We start from the raw sequence: 20,673 nt of genomic DNA, 5'->3' as shown, positions 1-20,673 counted from the left end.
AAAAGTGAATATATGCATTGCATTGAATTATTCATCTTATAGAATATATATTAGGGATTAATGCACAGCATCCTTTCTGTTGGTCAGGATAAAGAAACATTTAATTAACAAGAAATTGAATTCAGGCCCTAGACACTGAAATGCATTTCTGTGTAAAAAGAGCCTTACGTTATCACAAAAATGAAACTGTAATTAATACTGGAGTTCTTCCTCTCTAGCTGTACACGATGACATCTGCTTGTTAATAACTGATGTCTCAAAAAAAGTCAGCACTGGTTTGACACTCTTGACAAAAAGGTGTAAACCTTTTTGGTGAACAATTTTTAAAGGTTATTGAAAGAAACTTTATTTAAAAGTTTTCCATCATAGAGAAGAATCATTTAACCTTGCCTAAACCCATTTATGCATTATGAATGTTTCTGTGAGTTGTCATATATAACCTTTGCCTTTGCCAAATAACTCTTGAAGGACTACTTTAAAGGGTGTATTCTCTCTGTTATAGACATAGTCATATGCAAACACTTGAATGCCCCTGGGCAAATTCCATGTTTTGCTGATTTTCTAAGTGAAAATAAATGAACACATGCTCTACAGGGAACAAACTTAAAGGAGAATTCTACTGATATTTCAACAGTTCTGCCTAATTAAATCGCTAACATGTAAACAAAGACATCCAGAGTGTTTTGATGTGTAGTGTTCCGTTCCGGAGAAACTTACAGATTTGTCCACAGTGATGATGATAGGAACCAGACGTCTGAACCCACTTAATGCATCTAAAAGCTCCCTCACAGAAAGTTATTACGTGAAATGGTTAGGAATACACTTCCTGATGCTTCAGACACTGTTTTACGAAAGATCTGAGATAAGCTTTTGGCCTAAAACATATTTTTACACTCCATTAATGGTGGAAAGGAGCATGCAGGATGCTGAAAGGCAAATGGTACTCAAAAAAAGAAGAATGAATAGCATTCTAAACTGGCTATATTTGCATTGTAGACACTGTGACCCCTGGTTCCTATCACTACTATTGTACCAACTATTGATTTGAGTTGATATTTCTCTTCAGTGCACTCTCACGTCACATAACCCTACATGACTGTACACCTCAAAGACAGAATTGTGCAGAATTTTTGGTGGAATTCCTTATGAAATGTGGCATTTTCTGCAAATTTAGTGCACAATTTCTATTTATTTTCAACATGTTCCACATGTGCCATAATATTATAGTTTATTTTTCCCATTATGTTAAAATCAGCAAATAAACAGTAATCGTGCATTCAAATGTGCAGAAGCTTGTTCTCTGTAGAAGATGTGTTCATTTATTTTCACTTAGAAAATCAACAGAACATGTCATTTGACCAGGGGCGCCAAAACTTTTGCATACGACTGTATCTACAACATTTGGAAAATGATAAAAATCACATTTTTTCTCACCCCCAACAGAGGCAGTTGTGTTGTTTACGCCTGAACTCGCCTGCGTCGCCGCTGCTGCGCGTTACGCCCGACTGACCAATTAGCTTGACGCTGGGTGGAGGAGTAACGCACGTCTGTTAGTAAGTTGGTAACGCTGCGGGTCTGCTCAGTTCCCTCCCCACCCGTATTCAGACCCAAACCTCACCTCTTGCTCTGGGATTGGCTAGTAGTTTACACTCGCCTTAAGTACAGCCAATCCTAGCACCGAATGCGAGGAGGTACCAGCCAATCACCGCGCAGGAGGCGGGGTTTGTCGGATAACAGGTGGGTAAAAAATAACAACACCAAAGAACCTGCTGGATTCGAGTTTAAGCGCGCGACCACGGCGCTCGCTTAGTTTTGTGGGGTCGCCGGGCTTTCTCCCCGGATCAGCGCCCGCTTGTTGCTCGCACAGTTTAGCGTACGAGCTTAAACCCCACATGTTTCCGAAGTGAGTCTGCGCTGCGTAGGTTCTTCTTTATAAAGTGGAAGCTTCTATGGAAAACCTGATAAACTCCAGTTCGAGAGGAAAGTCTGCTCGGTGGTTCATATGAGGCGACGGTCTCGCGATCTTTACCCTGGATTTAGCAAATGGTCCCGGCGCGATCAGCCTCTGCTCGCTTTCCAGCCGGAGGAGAAGCAGCGAGTGAGAGTCGGAAACCTGCGTAACGCGATAGATAGGTAAGGCAACAGCTCGTGTTGTTTCAGAGGCGGGGTGTCCTGCAACGTGTTGAAAGAGGCCAGAAACTCTGCTCGACCCCCGCGGTGAAGAGAAACTGCAGAGGCAGACCGGAGCTGGGGGGACGCGTCTGAGGAATAACGATATTGTGAATAATGATTTTCTTTCAGGACTGGATTTAGGGGCACTTGCGTAGGCACTGGCGGATAAAACGGACTGTGCAACTTTTCCACTGGCGGAAAAAAGGGGGAAAAGTAGAGTACCGAGATCTGGAATGACGAAATTCTCCTTCAAGAGGGAATGAGAAGCCTGGGACAGAATAACCAGAAGCCTCGCTAGATTTTTATCCCCAGACTAAACGACTACAGTCGCCCTGTTTTTGAAACAGAGTCGCGCGAGGCGACCGTTAGGATCAAATTCACATTCACAGGTAACTAGCTAGGAGTAAAGAAGAAGAACCTGTGAGGCTACGGCGACGAATGGACCTTTGAATTAGCCTAATTCTAGGAGAAAAAACATTCTCGATAAGTAGACGAAATCCGGGCACCGGTACGAAGAACTACCGAACCGAGCAGACCGCCGCGTTTGTTGTTGTCTGCTGTGTGTGGCAGCAGCACCAGCCAGTCTGGAGCAAGTTCACCCGAGCAGTAGTTTTGCTGCTGCCAGCACGACAGCCGAGCACATGGAGTGAGTCAGTCGGAGGAGAACAGAGCCCCTAGCACAGCTCAGACTTCATGATGGGAAAGAAGCAAAGTCCTCTAGCGTCAGGAGAAAGCAGCGAGGGGAGCGGGTTCAGCTCAGAGTGCCCGGGCGTTAACGAGGGGCAGCGTGTGGAGGACGGCGGCCGGGGGCAAACGCGGGAAGCCGGAGCGGGGACAGAGCGTCGCCAGAGCTTTACCGCGTCTTCTTATGGGGTCGAGAAAATGGGTTTAAGAAGTTCCCCTGTGAGAAACAGCGTCGGGAATGGAGAGAGAAAGTTTGCCTTCTGTGCTTGGAGTTGGTGGGCGTTCTTATGTCTCCACGTCCACGTGTCCACAGCTGTGATACAAGGTGAGAAAATCAGTGTTTGTTTTTCTTTAAAAAGGGACGCGCCTGTTCACCGGCTGCTCAAAATCGCCTTAATGAGGCGTTGTGAGAAAGGAGGGAGAAGGAAAGTGAAATCGGCGCCTCCCTTCTGGACCCTGTGACAAATGAGCAAAAGCTGAATGACAGTGTTGTCGGGTTTGACCCTCTTGCTTGATTTCAATAATAATGGCGGTGAGAACTGGCTGTCTGGGGCCTCAGAGCTTTGCGCGTTAACAAAAAGACAGAGTCATTAGGTCAGACTGGCAGAGCACTACTTATGGCTCTCCTGGTCACAGATGGCAGCGTCTGCTTTCCACGTCCGCTCTGTTATTGGCATCTGAATTCAGTAATGTGCCCCCACCCCCTCAGTCTTGAATTCGTTGTTTATTTGTGTCCAGCTGGACCTGAGTGAAAGCTGTAGGTGTTAATTCGTCACCGGGGGTTTTGCTGTGTGGAAAGTTTGGCAGTTGGGAGGAGAGGAGGGAAAAGTTTCCTCTCAGATATTAGACCATTGTTCCAACATACATCGCTGTACTTAATTAAAGTGGAGGCATTTATTTGCTGACTTGTCCAGTCGTTAAACCCTAATTCTCTGTTGTCACTGGAAAATGGATACCTTTCCTAAGTAGCAAAGGTCCGTTCACATGCTGTATTCCAAAGCCTCCCACTTGGACTCCCTCCAAAGTTTGCATCAGGACCATGTTTACTGGATTTATTTGACAGAGAAAGCCATGATATGATAATCTGCAAAATAAGCCATGTGTAGAAATGAGCAGCCGTGCATAATTATTGATGGCAGGCTCTTTTATTCCTCTGTCAAGTGATTTTATTGAAAATAATCAAAACAGCATGGCTCATTAAATGGGATTCTTATAATTCCCCCAATATTGCACAGATTAGAGTCATTTTCGCCTGGTAATCAAAGGGATAAATGATCAAAAATAAGCTACTTGAATTTGCATGAGTAGAAAGGCACATCCAGCCTCCAGCTATCTCCACCCACCATATATGTATTTTTGTCACTGGAGATGTGTCATTTGCATTTCTGAAGACAAGAGAAAATTAGTGTCAGTGATTATCCTTTTTAAGGAGGGTTTCAATAAGACTCACAAACAGGCAGCCTTCGTTTTAAGCTCTAAACATATGTGGGCAAGAGCTTGGAGATGTCACGCTTAACATAGACTGTAATTATAGGTGCAGTTTACCATGGTTTAACTGTACATGATGCAAAGCCTTGGCAGGATTGATAAACTGTTGCCTCATTATGAAAAAAAAAAAAAAAATCAATGGGTCATTGTAGAATATGTTTATTCATTCAGGTATAAGCGCTTATGACTAAATGGTGTTTTTACTGCATCATTGGTAGTTTCTTAAGCTGTTTTTATGTGGTAGCAAGAATGACTGCAGTTGTCTGCAGCTTTTAAAGACTTTGAAGGCTGGCGATTACCCAGCTTTAATGATGTTGCTAACATCAGTGACAAATATGAGCTTTAAAAAGGTCCATGTTTTGAAGCAAGCCAGTACTGCCAAGAGCTTGAGCTTCAAAGAAATAAGGGTACTTAGGATGAAACCAGACGTTCAGGGTCCAGTTAATAGCTTTGGGTATTACTATGAACTTTGAAACGTAGCCCGGTAGTTACTAAAATATGAAAAAACTTTTTGGAATGGGATTTTCCACTGTTGCTCTTGCTGCCATGTGAAAGTTGGGTCGAAAACAAACACAGATGCTGTATACGTGTGGGTAGTTTTATGACTCACAGATAGTAGTAGATAACATCACCAGCCTTATTTGTTTACTACAGTTACTCTAGTTCTACAGTCCATAGTTGCTGTAGAGCTTCATGTTCATATTTTTGTCGTAAATTCTTAACAAGCGATTGAGAGGGTGCTGAAATAATAACCTGTCTTTTGTGTGAGTTAATGCTTTCAATACTTCAAAGTCTACATCTGTTTCAACAGTGATTACTGATTAACTTTGAACACTGAGGAAAAGACCTTGAAATCTCTTTGAAAAGTATGTATAGGCTAAAAGCAAGTCAGTCTAAATAGGTTCAGGACTGCATTTTTACACTGAACTCTGAGTGGAATTAATGCCATACAAGACTCTATACTGCATTACTTTTTAGTTTCTATACTACAATTTCTAAAAGTTCAACAAAGTTAAGTGCAAGCAGTGTCAGCTGATTCCCTACTCCTGTGTCAAGGTCTCTTCATATTTGGAGAGCTCCCAGCACAGTTCTGGGAATGGGCTAGCTGGTATTGATCTGATTTGAGGAGCCAGCAGCATTATCAGAGCTTGCATACTGGGATAGAGTTAACGTCTTAACCTTTCCATTTCATTCAATGTGGGAATAAAAAGCTCAGTGTTATACAAAGCACCCTTCCTTAGATCTTCAGCTTTACCTTGTTGTTTCTGTTGGAATATGGTAGCGTCCAGGTCGTGAGTTAAAGCTGAGATCATGCAGTTTGTGTGCCAAGAGGGCATGGGCTGGCCTTAGTGCCAGGATGTGACAAATGGGGATAAATTTAGTCGTTTGGAGAAACTGATTTCCTTCCAGAATCCTAGAGTTTCATCAGGACACAACGCTAGTAGTGTTCGAACCTCTTATACAGACAGACCACAGCAGTCATGGAGTTGCACAAATCACAGCTGTGCTTCTCTACTAGCAGCGTCTGTGCCTGTAATAGTAATGACTAATAATGTTTGTCCCTATTGCTCAGGTAAGTGTAGTCTCGTCCATGTTTAAATGCTATTGCCTGTACATCATCTGTTGGTTGTGCCAGCAGACAAAGCCACATTGCTCATTTCTGACTGTAAACCTTTGCATTTAATTGCCACACCATCTGCCCAATCAGTTTACTGCAGGCGCTTCTGGTTTCTTTTTTCCCTCTCTATCTTTCTTTTTTCAGTAGGCTCTTGTGTATCGGAAGCATTTGCCTTAGCCCGCATTGGGGGATTTGAACATTTGTGTTGTGATTGTTAGGAGCGCTAGGCGAATTCAACAGCACAACCACATGTAATTTCTTGATTGTCATTCTTTCGGCCATTGATTTGTAGTCGGGCGTTCAAACAGGAGGCTTTATAACCGTAACTGATTGATTTGTGTGGACATAGAATGCATGTGCAACTATTGAATTTCGCAGGCCCTGTGTTGCAGTCTAATCGAAGTGAAGGATGTCACATAATTCATGTCAGCGCTGAAATATGGCTTCCTATCTGCTAAATTAAAACGATGAGTATGACTCTTCAGAACAAGGAACCATGCCTAAGCTGGTTAATATGAGATTCTGTTTTCCCTCCCTTGTCTTTTCTGCATGTCTTAAAATGAGGTTAATCATCAGTTGTGTTATTTCAGAGAAGGTTAATGAAATTATGAATTATTTTCCCTAGGGTGAGGGCAGCATGCAAGTAGTTATTTTACTTTTCTTGATTTTGTTTCACAAAACTTTGATTGCATTTTCAGTTGATTGTGGTCTGAATTAATTGCTGGGACCAGAAATGACTCTTGTGTTAGCCTCGGAGGTCTAGTGCAGGTCATATTTTTAGATTAACACAGAAAAAGGTATGCTCATATGACCATACTGATTTGTTAAGCAGTTCAAGTAAAAACGCTTTCCTGTGAGTCCAGTTTTGCAGTAACCCCAGAGCACTGGCAAGATAATACAAACACGCTACCTCTTGAAAGCTTAATTTCCTCTTTACAGATGGGTAGATAATAGGGTGCAGCCTCTAGCTGTCATCTTGTCTGTCATGGGAAGTACAAGCAAAGACTTCATTTTGACATCAAATGTTACAAGTTTCATATCATAATGAAAAATGAGCACCTCTTGGAACTAAATAAAGGGCAAGCCACATTGCCATTAACAGCTAGTGAACTGTCACATCTTCATAACAGACTGTATGATTGTAAATGAGCAAGTGGCAGTCAATGGGGTTTTAAAAAGGTTGAAAATAAAAATCAATAATGTGATCAACCTTAAAGTGTTCTTTCAAAGCTTTCACCAGTCTTCATGGCAAACAGCAGAAGAATGGCTAAATGTGCAGAGTTATAATTTGCCCTGTCACCTGGCTCATGCTAAGCAGGCTAACATCTGACACATTTTTGTACTTCATTTTAAAAAGGCTTTGAAGTCTATATAAGTTGTGCAAAAGTAATAAACATAGTTGACTAGTTTGAATGTAATGTAGATGTTACAGTATGCCTTAGTAGTGACCCTGTCCAGTTACCAGTCCTTATCTCTCTATCAGTTGTCATTATCTATCACGACAAGTAAAGGCTGCACTAGAGCTGTATAATACTGAAAAAAATGAATAAATATTGTATCAAAATACCTTCATAGTGATATGAATTGTAAAGAAAATGAATAGGAAAAAGGAAATTCCATTAATCACATTCATTACTCGAAACATCATAGTACAGTAAATAAATGTTAATTGAGTGAATAACTCATGAGTTGAGTGCCTAAGGTGTCATCTTTACTGCTTGTGTTTGCTGACAATCTATTTGAGATTTACTCAAGAGCTGCAGTAAAACTGTTGAATATAATACATTTAAAGAGACAGCGTTAATAAATAATAAAAGAATATTAAATCATATCAAGATAAAAAATGATTGTCACTTAGCTCTAGGCTGGACTCACTTCTTTCAAGGCATGTAGGGTCTGCTGCCACATCTTTTCATATCACATGAAATGCAGCACAGTCAAGAGAAGGCAGCGCTAACCTTATTGTATAACCTTGCTGAGTGACTGCATAGACTGAACATGCTTCTCCTCAAATATGAGCTGGAACATGTGTTGTGCCATGGGTTCATTTAAAACTAATGAACCAGGGCTTTGTGTAAATAATCCCCACAGACTGCTTGCACGTTGTTGAAAGGAGGCTTGAGGTCCTCTGTAGTTCAGCCTGTTATCAGGGTGAAAACTTTGTCAACAATTAACTTTAAGATCTAAATAGCCTGGTATTTTGTTCCAATTTCTCTTTTGACGTGTGGCTACAAAAGCCCAACCTTCTCCCAATTGAACACTATGTCTAGATTATCTCCTTGATTGTAGGTTACCTCAGTCCACAGTAGTCCACCAGTAGATGAGAAATGAGGAAAGTTATCAGACATACCAGAGATAATGTCGGAGGCAGAGGAGACAGTTCACTGATTGAATGGAATACAATCGGCCTGGCAGTTGTAAGTCCCACCAGAAGAATCAGTTGCTTTGTTGGTAAAGTTGTTCTTGAGATATGCACATGCGATCAGAAGCCAGTCCAATTGTTTGTAAGGTATTTAAGACAATTACCACAAATTATTTTTGTATATCTTTATCACTGATTTCAAATGAAATGTTAATCAGTTTTGGGTTTGTAGATGTTTGCCCATTCAAGTAGATAGGAGCCTGGTTTTTATTGCTGGAAATAACTGTCTGTTTGTATAGTTACCAAGATAGCCACCAGGTGGACAGCCTTACATCTAAAGACTTTGGAAATATCTCCTCAGGAAAATAAGCTGAGCACCAGTTACATATATCACGTCATGTGTTTGTTCAAACGGTTAAAAACAATTCCGTATGAAGAATCGTTTGAAAGGCTTTAGTGGCAGCTCAGGGAAAAGACACCTTATAAAGAAATGTTTCCCCATTCCATCCCGGGGGACTACAGCGCTACATAATTTCATGCGTTCCCTCTCCAGGCACATCGGATTCAGCTCATGAAAAGCCCAGTGATTAGCTTGTGAGATGAAACAGGTGTGTAAGAGTAGGAAACCCCCCTTAACATTGCAGTGCAGGGTGCCTAGAAGTGGGAAACACTTCTCTAAAGCAGACTGATCCATAAATGCTCATTTGCCTCTTGGGTTAAAAGTTCAAAAATAGGACAATGATTCATATGGTTTTATGTGACAAAAGTTTGGCATGTGCTGTGTAATATTGCCCACCATGTAGAGATTTTTACTCTCCCAGAGTAGAAGACAGGAAAATAAATCACAGAAGCAATTTTATGCTAGCGTTCCATATTGCATGCTCGCCTACGCAGTTATTGATCACAAAGGCCAAATCGCTCACATTTCCAGCCTCTACGTTTTCTTCTCCTGTTGTCCACAGTTTTATCCAGCCACTGTGTGCTGATATTATCATAAACAAATATTTTCTGTCCCTTAATGTGGAGGTAAGTGGGAGTGGTTCTCTTGTTTTTCCCACAGCCTAATCTGCACAGTGTCACTGATAACTGAGCGAATGAAGTGTTTTTGTTGAATGTGGACCCATGTTAAGCTTAGCGTGAGAGCCAGTGTTTGGTTTCACATGACCGTGCTGGTTATCTGTTGGAGTTTCTCTGTTGACTAATAGGTCAGGAGGTTGGTGTGGAAACTAGCAGAGGGAGGAAACACCTGTTGAAGCTTTCCAGTGCTGAGGTGGAAGAGATGGAATCAAAAGTCGTTTTTTGCAGAGGAATCACATTAAAAGCTGATTTAATTGCTTGAATGGTGGAATTTCAAGGGGGGGCTCTTATGGGCTCAGGCTTTCACATTCCTATTTGAAAAGAAAGGCCATAAATACTCGACACCCTGCCAAGTGCTGAGGCTCGGAGTGGAATAAATATTTTACACATTCAGCATATTCCTGCACTTCTGGATCAGTGGCACTGTAATCTTTACTCCCCTCTTTAAAATATGACCCCAGGACTCTAGAAGCAATCTGTCATCTGTAGCCGGCAAAATGACGACGTCATTTACATCTCCACATTGCCTCTATGCAAACACGCGCCGTGCCTAGAATCCCAACGTGCATAGATTTGGCATAGATTTGCACAAATGATCTGTGCCAACGCGAGCCTGAAACCACTCGAGCTCTCAGCTTTACAGTGCGATGTTATCAAAAGAGAGACATTCCTTTGGGTGGAAGAAATGGTACGGTATAGTGGCAGGAAACTCAACAGTGTTGTGTGAAAAAAAGTGGCGTGCACAGGCTTTTCTTAAAGGCTCGGCTGCATTTTTTCTCTCCGGCTCTCTTGAGGAAATTAGTACTTTGAATGAGTGCACTCCATTCTCTTTATCCTTTGCAGTAATGGTTCCCTCCGTGGAGTGGGTATCTATCTGATGCTCGAAAGACATCAATACCGTACTCCAAAAATTGGCCTCGTTTCCTGTTCTCCAAAACTCTGCAGAACATTAGTAAAGTTGGGCGTTTGTATTCGGGTTTTAAAGTGTACAATCAAGGCAAGTTTTGCCGTCCTTTCTTTTCCACATTTTATCTGTCGCAGGTGGCTTTGATTCATGAGCAGCTGAGCTTGTGAGCGCATGTGTAAAGAGTGTGTGCGTATTGTGTTTGGTTTCTTTATCTGGGAGGTAAAGCAATTCAGGCCCGAACTGAAGCCTATAGGCAGATAACAGTTAAATGTGGGGCAGATAAATATACTGTAGTCTGATAACTGCAGAGTGTCGGCGTGAATAGAACTGTTTCAATGGGCCCATTAAATGGTTAGATGCAGTGTAGTAATAATTTTAATAGGTTGCATTATGACAGTTTCAGCAGCTGTGGTGAGACCGCTCTACTTCAAATACTTTGGCTCTCTGCCATAAGAGTCAAGGGGATTTTTAGCCACTTTGAAGGCTATGGAAAAACCATAAGTATCAAAATTCCAAATATAGCAACCTGAAGTGGAACAGGGAGACGTCTTTACATAAGAGCTTAAGTAGATCCAGAATTATGATGGAAAAGATTAAACCTATGAACTGTAAGCTGAAAAAGCCAACATCATTATTCCACCACCAGTAAAGTGAAACAGTGTCAAACAATGGCAGAGTTAGTCATCCCCTCGAGACTGTAAATTCCTGGCTTTCACTTGGCCCGCCTTTTGTTATACAGTTTGGAATGAAAACAGATATTTTGCCAGGCATGCGATCCGTGAAATGCCACTGCTTACATCACGTGTATGCACAGCGGCTGCAGTTGAAGGGTGATGACTTCAGTAATGATCTCTCCCCTCATAAAAGTCGTCCTACGCTGCTCTGCTCGTTGGAGCTGCATGAAAAGTGGGCCTGATGTGGTGGGGTTGAGGAGGCGTGAGCATGCCCAGCAGCTGCGGTGGCCGGCGGGCAGAGTTGCGGCAGGTGGCTGATTTGTGACCGGCGTGCCAGGTATAATGACCCACCCTGAACCCCATAACATCACGATGCCATTTTGAGTCTGAGAGGGACCACATTTTCATTTGATCATTCACATTTAAATGAGCTCCCTGATTGAGAGCCTGCCGCCATGCAACTTAAACACAGAAGAAGAAGGGAAATGTACATGCTCCTTTATCTGTTTTGTTGACATACTGGTGATAAACTCCTGTTTAACCTTTTGAAATCTAGAGTTAATCCTGTTATGCTGCTGTACTATTTAAATATAAGTGTATATTACGTTATTAATCACGTAGTTAGGTACATTTACATTTGATTTGCATTCTGTATTGACTTGTTTAAGTCTGCATTTCTGACTTGTTTTCAATTTGCTTTGCTGTCAAGAAATGACAGAACCATGGGAAAGATGTGAAGGATGTTTATTTCTTTTCGCAAAGCAAGACAATAACTTTTCATTGAATTTAAATCAGAAGAAAATATCTCCTCTTCTGCATACAAACACAAATGTGGTAGAAGTTTTAGGGCCCATATCGTACATTTTTGTAGCATTTATCTTTTCCCTTGAGATCCACTTACAACATTTGTGTGGTTTTATGTACCAAATAGGTCATAATTCATTTTTATATGACCATGTTCCCACTCTCTCTTTATCCCTTAGAATCAAACAGGCTGTTTTTGTTACTCTGTCTTTAAGACTGACAGATAAGTAAAGATAAATTGCCACTGCTCTGATTGGCTGATTGGCAGTCCTGTATTGTGCCTCATTCAGAAAGCACTCAGCTGAAACACTCCCTAGAATTTCAGTATAAAAGGGCAGGGTTAAACTGCTGTAGGTTGGATAGGTGAACAGTTTTCTTGTGACATCCTCAAAACAAATTCAAACTGGCTGTTTTTGCAGCATGGTTTGCATGTATGGATTGTATGGACAGAGAAATGAATAGTCTGTTTTGAAACTTGTCAACTTTGACAGTGTTTATATATTACTTTAAAACTCCTTTATTTCAAAAAGCATAGGAAATTCGTTTTCCCTTTTGTAACACTCTTTTAATTTTTGCTTACCGACACTTCCAAATCCCTCACAAACTCTAAAATAAACAACACATGATGGCGCTAGCTTTGAATGACAATAGCTTTGAATGACATCAAATTAAATCAGGGAAAGCACTTTAAAGTGTCCCAAAATCCCTAAACTTGATTGAAAAGTCCAACATTTTTGAACAGAATTAGTTTGTTTCATGGTGTTTTGAGTGAGGAATAGAAGTATAGAATTGCAACCAGCTTTTGTCATCACTGGCAATAACTGCGACTGTGACATCTGAAATGGTGCAAAAATTTGGGGCCCAAATATTATATCAAGCGCATCTCTCAAACCTAGTCTTTCTTTTTCATAAATGCCAACAGATTAATGCATGAGGTGGTATTTCGGTGAAAGATTTTTCATTGAGGAGCTTTAACGGCATTGATTGAAATGGCAGAGGATGATGAAATATTGCTCACTCAGCTGTTTTTTAATTCCAAGTCCCATCCATATATTAGCACTTATTGGCAGGGCTACGATGATCAGCTTAATCATGCTTATTGGAAGATGTAATTGCATTCTCTTAATGTGCAAAAATAGCAAACGACTGCTCCACTACACGCCTCACTGCCTAGGTAATGTGAGCTATGTATTTTGGTGTTGGCTGTCATATCCATGTCATTAAAATGTTAACGTGGCTTAATAAACATCATGGAGGTCCCATTAATTGATGTTTCTATTAGTGATTATGACCCCAAATAGTCTGATATGATCAAATGAATTATCTCGTGGCTGTTGTCATAGCAGAAGACATAAGACGGTGCAGACGTACTGTGTTCATTTGCTGAACTCATGCATTAGATCTATTCATCCGGCTCGCATCCATGTGGTGATTGGTCCTCTGGGATAGTCACCAAGCATTGTATTCTACTGCTTGGGCTTTTTGGGCTATAAGCTACCAGCAGAATATGATTGGGCTGATTACTATAATTTTGTGCAATTCAAACAAAGCCAGAGTGTATGTGCACTTTGTGTAGGAACAACATGTGGTTCGGTATGCATGCCGGAGTGCTTATTGTGAGACATTATCAAACAAATGAAACAAGCAGCTGCACTCTCTTTCCCTTCCTCCAAGCCAATTTGACCGAGTGATATTCCTGCTCTTGTCTCAGAGAAGTAGCACTTTTCCCTGCACAAACCATGTTGATTTTATAATCATCAGCACAATGAAAGCAGAAATGACTAAACACGGACAAAAAACAGAAAAAAAAATCAGATAGACCAGCTTTGCTTAAAGCAATCCTTCAAGTGGAAGGATTTCAATGCCTGCATTTGAAAAAGAAAAGAAATCAAACTGACATTTGCATCAAATAAACCTGAAAAGGACGGCCGCCCAGCCTTCGCATTTTGTTTCCGCTTCAGCTAAAGCACTGGATGGGTGTGCGACTGATTGGAGTTGTGGTGTAATCAGCAAAATGAAAATTCCTCTAATGACAGACAGGCTAATATGCAGCGTAGGAAAAAAAAGTACATCACGCCTAATGTGTTTGCCTCGCGTTTGTTTTGAGGTAAACGGCTTGGCGCTAGTGTTCACCTAAAATTACAAGGTCAATTAAACGCAACAGACAAACTGATTATAGTTAAGTAATGTAATTAATGACAAATGGGACAGCAGGCGGCATGGACTGGGCGGAGGTGGAGACAGGTGCAGGGCTGGACTGGAGCTGGCCTGAGAGGGCTGAACACAGCGCAAGAGCTACGCAGAACCCACAGCATCTCTGAACTTTACTGTCTGATCCTTTCTTACGCTCCTGAGATGGGGTGGGTGCGCCTAGCTGGAATGATGAGGCCAAAGGAAAGCCATTCCCCCATTATGCAGCCTTAATGGTATCGTTGTTGTCAGGAGCAATGCATCTTAGGGTGATGAGATTGTGTTTGATCGCTCCTTCAGGTGCTCCATGGTTCACTGCCACCCTCATTCTCCATCTGAAGCTGGTGTGTGTGTTGCGTTTTGTCCTCTTTTTTTGGTCTGTGTGTGCGTATGTGGGTTGATTTAACCTGTAGTTCAGACGATGAAGCTGGCGCAGCTCTTTGAAAGGCTGCGAGTCAGATTCTTTACAGGGCTGCGGAAGATGGCCTTGAGCATAACGGCTCCAGCTGTACAGTAGTGCAATGTGAATTCATGAACGGTATAATTAGAAACAAACGCCTCTGTGGCCGTTTTGTATCTGGCTCTTTTGATGATGCGTAACAAACGGGAACAAGAAGCTGTTCTTGAAACTGTTTTCGCCTCTGTCTCGAGTGATTTGGTCCTTTTTTTTACTGTATGAGAGCATGGAGGTGGCTTCCCCTCGTGATTGAGCATGGAGGAGTTTATCATTGACAGGCAGCCCTCATGTCAAGGTTTAATTGAGGAGCAGAGCTGTCCCGTTGTCAGCTCAGATAGGAGAGCATGAAGCTCGGGCAATAAGCACAGAGATCTTCTTCTATATCCAAGCTAATACAAATGTATGTGGTCCAAAAAAGTAGAGTGGTCACAGTGAGCAACTATTCTAAAGTACCGTGATTCCATCACTCTGTTATTATTAGTAATAACCTGTTATATAGGCCATATATGTTGGCTCTAGCTCATCTGTAAAGTAGCGTAAATGACAAAGGTCATTATCTAATATTGACAATAGAACATGACTTGAGTCTCCATGGAGTTTTCCAAACTTCTCCTTCAAAAGAACCTTCAGGACTTGATCAGCATATGCAGAGAACTGTTATATGGTGCCGCCTGTTGTAGTCTTGCTGATGGCAGAGGGCGGTGTGTTCAGGGCCCTGAGAGAGCCGAGTGATGAAAAGGAGAGGACATGTAGAATGTGAGAGGTGACACATCTGATAACCTATAAATAGTGTGGCTGAGAGCAGGAGCTGGCAGGCACACGATGAGGCGACAAACTTGGAGAGGAGAAGACAGAGAGCGAGAGAGGGAGTGAGATGGTGCGCTTTTCTCACCAAGGTAGAGGTACCAGAGGTAGAGTGCTGAGGGACATCAGGGCCGTATTTTATCTCAGTCTGCACTCACCGTCCACTAACCCACTAGGTGTGACCCTCGTGGGGGAACCAGTCGCTAACTGAACCCATCCCACTAGGGTGTTGGGACACTTGAGGGGTCCTGCAAATGTGAACATGTCTGATGAACTGGCAGAGCTGTGATTTTCAGCCCAAAGTGATGACATCTGTGCTCTATGATCTATGCCTTCTAGGTTTGGCTAGGAGGTTTCTGACACAGAGAGACTAGTTATTTTCTTTTTTGGGCGTTGTTTTGAATTTGGGCCTGGAAAACCTGACATAATTCCGAAGACCTGGCCATCACAGCAGTGGTAGCCAGCTTTTCGGCTGAGGTCGAGGTTTGGATTGGCAGCACTTCGCTAAAAGTAATAATATCCAGGGGCAAAGGTTTGTGTAGCTTGAGCGTGAGGGTTATTATGTGTTTTCGCCCCGTGGTCTTGATATGTGAGTGCTATTTGGTAAAAAAAAAAAATGACACGTCTGAATGAAATGGCGACATCAACACATTACAGAGAGGAAGTGTTACAATTAAGGTGTGTATGTGTGGGGAGGCCGTTGGTTGTGTGTTCGGAGCAGGGGTCGAGAAGAAAAGGAAAAAATAGCACAGAAGCATTTCAGCCAGCGAAATGAGGGGCAGTGAGAGAACGACAGAGTGGTACTTCAAAGCTGGCAGACTCCTGAAAGAATATTCCAGTTTATATTGCTCAGAAATAGGTGTTTTATGGATTAACAAATTGCTGTTTTATGGCTTACTAACCTTCTGGCTATTTTCCTTTACCAGCTCAAATGAGGAAAGCGTAGGCTCTGGAGTCCGGCCTTTGCTCAAGGTCTGGGTACTTGGTTTGATCCATCAAGGTCCAGTTCTGAACCCCGGCGCCTGGTTTCTCTAATTAGGTTCCCTTTTTAGTTACGGCTCAGGCTGCATCATACAAAGTTACAACAAATAGCTGCAGACACCTTGGCCCTTGATGGATCAAATAGAGTACCATTGGCGGAATAGAGAAAATGCGTCCCAGATATATTGGATGAGTGAAAAACTTGACAGTCTCAATTTTAAGAGGCTTACCATATTTATCACTCCGCTCTCCATGCGCCTTGAGAACTGAAAAAAGTATAGCCACAGGTAGGGTAATATCTTTCCACCTCTTGAGTGAAAAAACCTCTCAAAGCTTTGCCTTGTTCAAGACTTATTTTTCCCTGCGGTGTCTCTCTATTTCAGTAAACACAACTGCTGAGTAACCACTGCTGAGCACTCTCTATTATGGGACTGGGCCATATGTGTTCTGTTTAATGTAATTTTCCTTTGCCCTACCCCTCATGTCAGGCTGAAAAGGTTGGTGAGCTCTCGAGTGAGTTTTATGTGTTCAAAGGACAGGTGGAGAAACACAGCAAAAGGGCAGTGTCTCCTCCGAAATGTTTGCTTTGGGTATTGTCTTTGCTCTGTGAAATCCTGGCCAGAGTTGAGCTGTTCCAGGGACGCAGTACCCTTTACAGACAGCCAACTGTGACCGGCCCACGTAAAGATGGCCATTACATCATCTGTGCTTGTCAGGAACATCAATGTTGTCGTTTTTCCTAACAAACTCCAGGCATCGCAGAAGGTTTTAGCAAATAGGAGTCGGCATCTTTTATTGCCAATCTATTTGAGGCTAATTTGGTTCCAGGACTGTCATTATCGCCACTCATAATTAGTATAGCAGTCCTGGCGCAAGAGCATGGACTTAACGGCGCTAAGATATCAAAGATGACACTGCATAGATTAGTTACAACTTGTGTGGATGGGTTGCCTTGCTTTCTAGTGGCAGAGTTCAGTTTCTCAAAAGCCTTGGTGTTTACAGTAGCAGTTGCCCGTGAATGTTCCCTGTGATTAATTGATCAAATACTTGCACTCGTACTTCGTGGAATCGCATGGCCTGAAGTAAGACTCCAACACTTTGGATTCTACTGCAGTGACATTGCTTGTTTGTCCTATGGGCACTGAGTCTAAAAGTAGAATCTAATTGAAGAGATGTCTACAACCTTGCCTTTGGCCGGCTCAAGTGCACTATGTCGAAGTCTGCAGGCCTTCTGAATGGTGTAATTAATCTGCTGCCACAGAAACCTGTTTATTACATTCCCCTCTCTTCCTCATCTCTATAATGGAAACAGATGCATTAAGTGAAAAGAGCTTCTAGAGGACCCCGGCTTAATCTGACACGGGCTTTAGCACTTTCATGTTTCTCTTACCAAGTGTGTCAGGCTTTTAATAAAGCTTCACTGTTCAATGTGTTCTGATATGAATTAATCCAATGTTTTCCCAACCCAGTCCGTGGGGATCCCAGATGGTCTACATTATTCTTGTTTCTGAGTTCCCAGCACACCTGAGCTCACGAGGAGTTTCCAGACAGTGTGGGTTGGAAGTGGGCACAGACTAGTTTAGAAAACACTGAATTAATCCATTCAATATTTCATCGGTGTAAAATATGAATATGTCTGTATCTCACCACTTCTGCTTTAATGTGGATGCATAGGTATCTGGTCGTTGTTCCGTTGTGTTATTCTTGCTTGAGAGATACTTTTTAGATTTTAGCAATACCAGAAAATTTACTTCCTGGGGATTTCAGTATGTTTTTTTCCTGCTCAGTTCACTTTTGAGTTGATCATTCAGGTGGGATAAATGCAAACATGCTGAGTAAGAAACTCGCCGCATAGCAATTGATATCATGACTCGCCTAGCAAATGGATAGGGAAAAGGCGCACAACTGCGAGACCACCGCGTCTGGGAGGAGACGGCAGGGATTGCAAACATATTGCAGAAAAGCACCGGTGACTGAAGTGCCATTCGGAGGTGGTAGCTATGATTCATTATTTGTGCTGTTATCATGTCCGTATTTTAAATATACCCTTTGTACAGGTGCTGTGTTTTTCCATTGGTCAAAGCTGAAGTTTTTTGCAGCTGTGGCTGTGTATTTGTGGTTATATCCCTGAGCGTTCTCACATTGAGTAATGATGCTTCATTCTGGTGGGGGTGGGGGGGGCATGGTCATTAAGCTCTGCAAGGTGTTTGTCCATCCATCCGTGCTCATCTGTTGTCAAGCCAATGTCCTCCGGAGCGTCGAGGGCCTTGAAGAGTAGACTGCAGGTGTTTGGGTTTGCAAGCAGCGTCTTTGTGCTTTCCATTCAGCCGAGCAGCGCGCTGGGTCCTCATTAGCGCACTGCACACCGCATATCTATTCACTGGCACCAAAGGTGGCAGGGAGCTTGTATGGTTATTTTCTCATTATAATGTGCATATTCCAGGGGCACAACCTATTACACTGTGCTTATGTTGTGGCACAACAGTTTTCACATTACTCACCATGTGAAAATGAAATCTCTCTGATTACCCTGACCTCTAAGTTGGTTTCTTTCAAGATGCAGACTCTCTCAAAATATGCAGTTCCATCATCAATATCGTTTGTACTTGATGCCTCCAATTAAAATGACTGATTGTCAGGCGCTTAATAATATTTGAGAGTGCAGCAACTAATTATGTTTGTGCGAGTGTCTGGTTCATGAAAAAAGATGTCCAGTGGGCTCACTGCAGATGCTGAACAGCTGTGGGAAGAGCATTAAAATAAAAATAAATCCCTTTGTGAATGTTTGTTAGCTGATTCCACCCAAGCATGCCTGGCTTAAATGGAATCTCTACTGTCTGGCTGGCTGCGGTTCATTTTTATATGGGTAGCCACATTCAATATTTTATGTGCTATCTTTTCTCATCAGGACTTCCAAAGGCAGTTAGATTTCTCTGGTATTAGATTAGATTACAGTAGAATGTATGCTCTATTTCCGGGTAGTAGTATGTCAAATGCCAAGACGCGTTACACCACCAAACTGGTATAAGTGCTCCCATTTGCATTTGGATACAACAGAGAGATGTGATATATTGTGGCAAAATGGGATATATATGTTTTTACTCAAGCGTATATCAGCGTCAGTAGTGAAAGCCACCAGTTGCATTTCGCCTACTTGCTTAAGTGAAATAACAACATAGTTGACTTTAGTACTTTTGTGATCATTTCATGAAAGGATCATGTTGTTTGGGCTGTATGAGTGGTTCATGCTAGGGGTGGATGAAATAGCATATAATGTCACAACACTTCGACATTTTCACGATAAACTATATGAATCTTGAAGTTGGAACAAACGTATGATGACCAGTAGTGCCACATTTCTACCACAGAAATACTATCAAAAACTCTGAATGCAAAAGTTTTAATTTGACATGTATATACTGTGCTGCGCTACATTCAGTTTATGTAGTAAACCTTAGCCATTTAAATATTTTAATAAGGAGCAATTTATAGTCTGCAAACACAAAATGTTAAACCTATAGCAAAAACTACTAAGCCACACCAAGATCTACCTATAACTATAGCAAGAATAAAGTTAACTAACAAGTTTCAGAGCAGAAACTCTAGTGTGTATTTTATCTTGTTTAAGCAGGCTTCTGTGTGTTGTTACCACATAACCTGCTGTGCTGAAATGAAATTAGTAAAAAGAGCCGCAGAAAAGAGTAGCTTCTTGACCAGGTTTTGTGGCTCTCATTTGTTTGTCAACCCCACCTCCCCTCACGATCGTCAACCGCCAAAGGCTTTGAGCAGCTATCATGCGAGAGTAGGCCTATATTGAACATGATCTCCCAAGCCTAGTACTGATGAAAAGCATATTGTTATATGATGAAATTTATCACAATAATGATAAATGTTGCCATATTTCCCACCCCTACTTCATAGTATACATTGAAATTGCATTTTTACCTAGCATGTGCTGTCGTTACAAGACACATGTTGTTAAGGCTGCTATTAATTCTTTGTGACATCATGTCTTAAATGACTCAGACCCCAGTGTTATCCATTTTTAGCAACAAGGAGCAATCTTACAGTTCATTACTTGTGTTGCTTGTGTGTATTATCACTAATGGTGCCTAGCTTGAAAGCAAAAGGGCTTCTGGAAACAAGCCAAATGATTATGTAATTAGATAAATGAATGAGTTTAAATCAGGAAATAAGAGTCGGGACAAGCAGATAATGGCCTCGCAAGGCTGCAGGTTCAGACATGTTAAAGACCTTCTTGAGTGCCATCACTTACATTGGCACTGTGATTGGTTTGTTAGCTCAGGCACTCAAAATATCTGCAGCAAAAGACACTCTTCATAGTGAGTCTATAAAGAAGCCTCAGTTTGCTGTGGCTAACCTGTGTCACTTGCATACTCGCCTTCATTATCGCACAGCAGTGAATAAACCAGGCTGAAATACAAATATCGCCAA

General features: G+C 41.9%; 1 protein-coding gene across 2 annotated transcripts in view; it reads left to right on the top strand.

Annotated features, from left to right (window-relative positions):
• The first annotated feature begins 1,402 nt into the window (after positions 1 to 1,402).
• The window catches only part of sdk1a (sidekick cell adhesion molecule 1a), a 305,201-nt gene continuing 285,930 nt past the window's right edge, over positions 1,403 to 20,673 (top strand). Inside the window, exon 1 of one of the 2 annotated variants that reach the window (XM_036566735.1) lies at positions 1,403 to 3,181. In XM_036566735.1, the coding sequence (XP_036422628.1) occupies positions 2,866 to 3,181 (316 nt within the window). In that variant the 5' untranslated portion in view covers positions 1,403 to 2,865. The remainder of the gene's footprint in view (positions 3,182 to 20,673) is intronic. The other variant, XM_036566736.1, reaches the window with a different exon arrangement.

This window comes from Colossoma macropomum, unplaced genomic scaffold (genome assembly GCF_904425465.1).
Source record: "Colossoma macropomum unplaced genomic scaffold, Colossoma_macropomum, whole genome shotgun sequence".
Classification (NCBI taxonomy): domain Eukaryota; kingdom Metazoa; phylum Chordata; class Actinopteri; order Characiformes; family Serrasalmidae; genus Colossoma; species Colossoma macropomum.
Note: the sequence above shows the minus strand (reverse complement) of the source record. Positions and strands in the feature narration are given on the sequence as shown.